The sequence below is a fragment of the Oryza brachyantha genome, chromosome 7, assembly GCF_000231095.2.
Source record: "Oryza brachyantha chromosome 7, ObraRS2, whole genome shotgun sequence".
NCBI classification, from domain to species: Eukaryota; Viridiplantae; Streptophyta; class Magnoliopsida; order Poales; family Poaceae; genus Oryza; species Oryza brachyantha.
Genome location: NC_023169.2, coordinates 5,276,506 through 5,284,072, shown reverse-complemented (window position 1 = coordinate 5,284,072; position 7,567 = coordinate 5,276,506). Strand labels below are relative to the sequence as shown.

General features: G+C 37.9%; 1 protein-coding gene across 2 annotated transcripts; it reads left to right on the top strand.

Moving 5' to 3' along the window:
* Positions 1–4,550: 4,550 nt before the first annotated feature.
* LOC102720894 lies at positions 4,551–7,347 on the top strand. Of its 2 annotated transcripts, XM_015839562.1 has the most exons (8): positions 4,551–4,689; positions 4,779–4,868; positions 5,718–5,777; positions 5,972–6,011; positions 6,095–6,188; positions 6,674–6,733; positions 6,808–7,055; positions 7,157–7,347. In XM_015839562.1, exons 1-8 carry the CDS (start codon positions 4,568–4,570, stop codon positions 7,244–7,246), a joined length of 804 nt encoding a protein of 267 aa, XP_015695048.1. In that variant the 5' UTR covers positions 4,551–4,567; the 3' UTR covers positions 7,247–7,347. The 2 variants fall into 2 exon arrangements, with proteins under 2 accessions (XP_015695048.1, XP_015695049.1); XM_015839563.1 differs by lacking the exon at positions 6,674–6,733 and having other exon boundaries at positions 6,092–6,188.
* Positions 7,348–7,567: the final 220 nt, after the last annotated feature.

The following is a 7,567-nucleotide window of genomic DNA, read 5'->3' as shown; positions in this document are numbered from 1 at the left end:
ACTCTGGACTATTTTGCGAGACGAATCTATTGAGCCTAATTAGTCCATGATTAGCGAATGTGATGCTACAGTAAATATTTGCTAATAGTGGATTAATTAGACTTAAAAATTTTGTCTAATGAAATAGCTTTTATTTATGTAATTAGTTTTGTTATCAGTTTATATTTAATACTTTTAATTAACATTTAAACATCCGATATGATAAATTACTTAAAAAATCTCTAGATCCAAACTCTATCTTAATGATCCTCCAAGTAGTCACTTGAGACAACCAAATGACCAATCTACTACGCATGCAGCATGTATAGCGATATTATTTTTTTACAAGATAGTTTCCTTCCTTTTCACCCATAGTTAGTTCAAAACGTCATTGGTATAACTGCCCAATCTACAAGTGTCAGTGTGTCATCATTTACAACTGAAAAGCATCCTATGATGGGACTAGAAAGAATTAAGAACCATATGCACAAAAGTAGTAATATTAGTTTGAGAAATGTTTCTTTCCAAAATGTAACTGATATATGTCCCAGCATGTGCCTCATAAGTATTGATCTAACACAAAAAAATAATTTTCTCGACACAACAATTATTATTTTCATCTTCTTTAGTAAACAAATTATAATACATTCATTCTTCAGTAAATTAAACAAATTACTTTTGCGTAATTTACGATACAGGAAAATATTGAGGGGTACATATTAGCTATGCTACACCCAGCCCAAATCAAGACTTGGCATTGCACATCATTGCTAAGTTGCATTTTTTTTTCGTGGGAGAGTACACAAAAACATGTCTATGGCGCAAGAAATTGAATTTAAACATTTTTTTCATATTTCAAAAAAAAAGCGAAACTATAAAATATTTCAGGTAGTACGATGAAGTTTCTGAAATTTTAGTCTGGTAGAAAGAAATACCCAAAAATTGAATATCAAAATATAGAACCCCAACATGCAACTCAGCACAGGGGTAAATGCCTCATTTTTTATTTTGATCTCTCTTATTGAGCAAAAATGTGGAAATAATTAAAATAGTGTGTTTTAGTATTTTGCCGTTAAACTGGACTTTGCTATGGCAAAGACACATAGGTGACTCAGTTAAAATTAAATAAAGATCCGCATGTTATGTATAATGTACTACTTGGTACTCTGAATTTTAGAGTTATTTAATCTATAAAAAAATAAAACTAAGGCTACAGGACAAAAATGAAACTTATTTATATTTATCAATCATAAATTCCAGAATTATCAAATTAGAAAAATAGAAATTATTAAGGAGGACGTTACATGGATTTCATAACTACAAATGCTAAACTTTCACTGTATAATAATTAAATTAAGTTGAATATTTTGTCACTGACTGCTTCTACTTGCTTGTACAGTAACTCTCAGTGAAAAACAGTTACAGCCGACTGGTGTACTTAGGCCCGTTTAGCTTGCAAATGTTTTTGCACATTTTGCAAAAAAAACATATATATGGACACATATTTAAAGTATTAAACATAATTTAATTACAAAACAAATTACAGATTCCACCAAGAAACTGCGGGACGAATCTTTTGAGCCTAATGAATCCGTCATTAACATATGTGGGTTACTATAGCACTTATGATTAATCATGTACTTATTAGGCTTAAAAGATTCGTCTCAAGATTTTATCCATAAGTGTGTAATTAGTTTTAATGTTTATGTATATTTAATGCTCTATTTATACGTCCAAAAATTTGATGTGATATTTTTGTGAAAACTTCTGTAGCAACTAAACATGCCTTTAATACCAAAATTTTGCCAGCAGTGCTGCCACCAGCTTCATCGATGCACCTCCCCCCAAATTAAAAGGACGGTGGGCAGCTTCGTTGTCATCTCTCTGCACCACATACCTAACTTGTTCATCTCCATCATCAAGGTACTTTCACAACAAGACAATGGCGATGTGACGACTCTGCATTGGCTTAAATTTTGTATGAATCTGGTGAGAGCATGTAGGCCATGCATGCTGCAGCAATGCAGAAGAGATTAATCATGAATTCATGGAGAGATGCAAAGATTGTTTCTCTGTCCCAGCTACTATACTAGCTGCTGATCGGTTGCATGTACCTGTATGTCTTCTGCATGCCTGTCCTGGAGTGTCTCTCCTTCGTGCCAAAGTTTCACAATTAATTAAGCATCCAGTGCACTTATCAATGGCACTGACCACTGATACCCAAGAAGCAAACAAAAGTGTGTAGGGACAGACCAGCAGATCGATCGATCGATGCTGAAGAATCTTATGCAGAATGGTGAGGGATGGGGTGATGGATGCAGTTGTGCAAGCTCTTTTGTCAGGATTAGGGTTAGAGAAATTAAGGGCCAGATGATGATAGGTCACTTAGCCATACAAGATATATGTACTAGTACAGTAGTAGGATAGTTAGTACAGTGATGGGTCGTAGAGATACGTTCTGGGCCTTGTGCTTGGATATATTGGCACCGTGCGAGATGGCACAGAGCATTTTTTTTTTTGTGATTCCGACGTGTGGCCGGCCAGCTTTGCACTTTCATGTAGACTCTTAGGAAAAGGATGGGTTTTGTTCATTGCAATCAATCCTTCAGTCACATGTATATAGCAACATGAAAACGCGCAAAGAGTAAATTAAAATTAATGTGTGCTCCCACCGTCCAAAAATAACTTTATTTTTCGCCTATTTCACACGTAACAATAAAAATATAAAATACCATCCACTTTACCAAAACTAGTGTAATTATTCTCTGCTTTATCTATATCTAGTTCCAATAGATGTGTTCTTTACTTTCACAAACTTCGTTTGCTTAAAGAAATTTATTTGGAACAAATACGAGTGAGCAAAAATGATTTTATTTTGGGATGGACGGGGTATTTCTTTAGTAGTACTCTGTCCAAAGTGTCCAGTAAGCGTAGACGCTAGAAACTATTTCAGATCAAGTTTTGCGCCACCTTTTTCACAAGAGATTATAATGCCAACCAGAGAATTTTGGCTACCTGCAGTAAAGAAAAACAGATCAGTCATCAGATCTGTACTTTTTTTCTTCTAAAAGAAATTACATGCAATTGACATTTAAATATAATAAAGGGAAAACAGAGTTCCATGTCCGGAGACCTGAAAATCATCATTCAGTACATTACTCATTGGAAGCAAAGCTGAGAAGCCGGTAAATGACAGATAAGTTTGATTGTAGGCATCTTTAGTTCTTGTTTCCATGTGAAAAGTTGAACTGCAAAATCTGTCGATGCCTTTCAGAAAGTTCAGAACACTTGAATCACTTGGTAGGAGTTTAATTACAACATACTGCTGGATGCGGACCACAAATCGGATGCAATTTTAACAACGCCACAACCATCTGCATCAGTCACGATGCCACATCTGTCAAAACAAGTTACAACCTACAGATTGATAATTAATGGCTGAAGTAAATCCATCTTGTAGCTAATCTTGAAGGCTATAAATTAAGATAATCTAACAGATACTAAGAAATGAAGTGAGCTGATGCAAGGTTTGAAGTTTGTATCTACGAATGCTTGGGGTGTATATGAGTCTCTTTTCACAACAACGATATGAACTGTGGAAGATTGGACTGGACTGCCTATTGTCTGCAACTAATGTGATAAACAAAGAGATGGTTTGTTTCCTAAAGTGTCAGTGATTTCTTCATTTGATGAAGCTTTCTTCATTTTCTTGACAAACTCAAAAAATTCAGCAACTTGCAGAGCATAGGAGGGAGAAAAAGTAAATCAGTGTGGGTTGTGCAAAACATTTATGATTGATCTAACCATGACTAGATTTATTGCTAAATGTATTTAATTTAAGTTATTTTTGATTAATATACATTTTTTAAATAAGATGTATAATCAAACGTGTGAAAAAGATATAGTATAAAAACATGGAGGGAGTACATTCCAAAACGCTCGAATCTTTAAAAAATGAGAAAGTAATGGGCCGGGCCGAAACTTGAGCGAGCTGGAACCAACCCATGGGCCGACCAGCCCACCACAGACTCCTTCCAGAGCAAATCACAGCAGGATAAGTCCACCAGAGATCCCTCAATTGTACCCCGAGTTTATCTTTCGTCCTCAAACCAAAATACCAGAAATGTGCCCCCCTCAACTATCTTATACCGTGCAAACTTGGTCCCACGGTAGTATTGACTATGTTTTTCCCCGGTTTTAGCCTACGTGGCGCTTCTGGGGCCCACCTGTCAGGGCGGTTGGTGCGGCGTTGGAGTAACTCTGTGTACTAACGCCGCACCAACCGCCCTGACAGGTGGGCCCTAGAAGCGCCACGTAGGCTAAAACCGGGGAAAAACATAGTCAATACTGTTGTGGAACCAAGTTTGCACCGTATAAGATAGTTGAGGGGGGCACATTTCTGGTATTTCGGTTTGAGGACAAAAAATAAACTCAGAGTACAATTGAGGGACCTCTGGTGGACTTATCCCAATCACAGCCGTCATTTCTCCATCCAACGATCTCCTTTGCTCCACGTGGGCCCTCCCCACCCCCCTTCTCGTCTCGAATTTTCAAATTGGTTTCCCCTCCTCTTCTCCCCGAGCCGGCGATGCCGCCGCCGGCGGCGGCGACGGGAGGGGTGCCTCGTTCGGAGAAGAGACCCCGCGACCTCGAAGAAGACTCCGGGGCTGAGTCCGGCTCCGGATCGGACTCCGACGGCGACTTCGTCAGGTTGAGAGGCCTCCTCCCCTCTCATCGATCTCCTTGGAGAACGCTTTTGCTGTGTTGTTCATCGTGCGTTCTGTTGGTGGAGATTGCAGCGATTTGAGGGAGATCGCGTGCCTGCTGCGGCTGATCAAGGGCGGGGCCAACAAGGACGGCCAGAAGATGTGCGAGCAGATCGTCGCCAGGTGATGACGGATCCCGGAGGGCTTCGTTGCCGCCACGTTTCTGAATTTTCTCCTACTTTAGGGCCAGTTTGGTTGGATGATATGCTGCAATTCTGCATGCTGTAGCAGCTGTTTCGCATCGCGCTGCAGCTGCGGGGAATGCTACGATGTGCTGAATTCGCTTCTTGGTAGTACCTGTGAAAATCAGTGATGAAACTATGGGTTTTATTGCGTTTCTATGCATCCTGTGCTTGTGATTATGTCATTAACTGTCTGTTTCTGTAGTGACTTTACAGTTCAGGGTGAATGGTCAATTGGTCATTATTCATGAAGTAGTTTCTGGGACCGAGGCAAGCTCTGGGATTTGTTTAGAATGTTTGGATTTTTGGTTGATATTGGTGCTTCCTGTTGTTCGTATGTTACAGATGTGTGGAAGTCACATTCTTCATCTATCTGGTGAAAAATGTGCATGGCAATATGAGGATGAGGCGATGAGCCATTGCATCCTATTTTTGTTTTCCTACACAGTGATGGAGAGATTATTTTTCGGTTGCTTTCCGATAGGCCATCTTACCATTTTTTATCCTCTCAAACAAAAGAGCATGTTAAATTATTTTCCTCATGCCAAAAACTGAGAAAATGATTTGGTCGCATGGCGCACAATGCAAAAGAAACGTAAGAAAATTTTGTTTGTTCCTGAAATGGTAATGGAGATTGCTTATCCATTTTTATTGCCCCAGTTTGATCATACTTGTACACACCTTTTTTGTGAACTTGAACATACTCTAGATGTCTTGTTTTGTCAGTATTATTCTACTCTGGTGAAGTTACAAGCACATCATGCTGCTAATATTCTTTTCCATACTTTAGTGTTGCAGCTGATATTCAGAATATGCTAGAAGATACGAAGTTGATGTTTGAGATAGAAAGGTATTGCATTTGCTTGTGAATATCTCCTCCATAGAACTGCAAATAATCCTTTATGGGCTGACATAATCGTGATACCTGCCATTTGCACTTATCATGAACAAGTAAAATTAAATCCAGTTACTGAAATAAAACAAATATTCATCTTTTGCTCTTTACTGAAAATGTACCAACCATTGTTTCCATTTCCTATGCAGACAGAATTTTCTTAAAGTATTGTCAAACACTTCCAAAGAGGTATTCAAATTTCATTTCATAATTGTTAGTTTGTTTATTTACCTATGGACTGAATTATTTCACGTGATGTGTACTATTAGCAGTGTGACAGTTCATTGAACAAAGAGTACATCAAATTTCAAGAAACATATGAAATATTCTGTCAACAAAAAGATGCACACGTACAGGCATTCAGAGGTATGTTAAATGAGAACCTTTTTTGTAAGATCATCTGACCATTCCAAATGAGAGCTAGTTGCCACTTCCAGAAATACTAGTATCATGCTACATGTTGAAATGGATCCTGCATACTGCAATGAAATATAATAAATAAATATTGTTCTGCAATTTTGAAACTTACATACATGATCACATGAGACCAATCGACAACTTCATATAATCCCTCTTGATGTGTATCAACTATCAAATCATATTTATTGGTTTTTTGTTGTTTTCTTCACATAATATATGAAATGTGCCTCTTGTTTTTATCAGTACGATTGATTTTGGGAATCTCTGTTTACGTTTCACATCATGCAAATTCCTTGCTTTGTTTGCTAAAAATGCACGACGTACGTTGACTGCTTTCTTTTCTCAAAGATTTGCATGCTATCGCTGTGAAGACCGTTCTGTTACAATTACTTTAGCCTGATAATCTTCTTGTTAAATGTTATGCTCCACAGACCTGTTCTCAAAAGTTGAAGTTGAGAAGAAGGTATTGCTCGAACAGTATGAAAATCATAGTAAGTAACTAGATGATCTTCCTATTTCATTCAAGGAGAGATGGTTTACTATCAAACTCAAATCTTTCTAACAGGGAAGGAGGAGACGGCAACGCTGTCAGAGCTTGACAACACCGTCTCAGAGAAGATAACACATGCAGAGCAGTCTCTGCGGAGGACAGAGATAACGCCTGAAGAACAATCTCCGTGGAGGACTGAAGTTGATAACACGTTCTCGGAGAAGCTAACACACGCAGAACAATCTCTGGGGAGGACAGAACTTGACAACAAGTTCTCAGAGAAGATAGCACATGCAAAACAATCTGTGAGGAGGATGAAGCAGGTACTTTGAATACATTTCAGGGTTTACAGCTGGGTTGCATATCTTGTTTTCTATGTGTAATCAGCATATTTCATCTCATCATTCAAATTTCTTTTTGCCAGGATGACAAGTCCTTTACCATCCTTCGCAAGTCAGTTGGCTCGTTCCTTGAGTGTGGCTCCGATGATGATTTTGACCTTAACGATGACTAACATTTCTGCTTGTACAGCATACTTGTAAATCAATAAAGTTTTCAAATAAATATATGTACTTCTTATGTTTCATATTGTAAGACTTGTTAACCTTGTCTAGATTTATTCATTACTCAATTTATATAATTTATATATATGTCTAGATGCCTTAATATAGATAAGACTAGAAAGTCTTAGACCATAAAACAGAGTGAGGATATTATATGAGAGCAGTGTCGTTTATAGTCTGCATTTCTGTATCAAGCTCATTGCCTTGGTTTTAATGGTTGGTGAATTGCACAAGACTGCAATTGTCACCAAGAGGAGCAAGCAAGTTAAGCA

Excerpts from the sequence above, each read along its gene's own strand:
- LOC102720894 (XM_015839562.1), top strand. The coding sequence starts at position 4,568 with ATGCCGCCGCCGGCGGCGGCGACGGGAGGGGTGCCTCGTTCGGAGAAG. Across the intron at positions 4,690-4,778 it reads TCCGACGGCGACTTCGTCAG|CGATTTGAGGGAGATCGCGT; the intron begins GTTGAGAGGCCT and ends TGGAGATTGCAG. Across the intron at positions 7,056-7,156 it reads CTGTGAGGAGGATGAAGCAG|GATGACAAGTCCTTTACCAT; the intron begins GTACTTTGAATA and ends TCTTTTTGCCAG.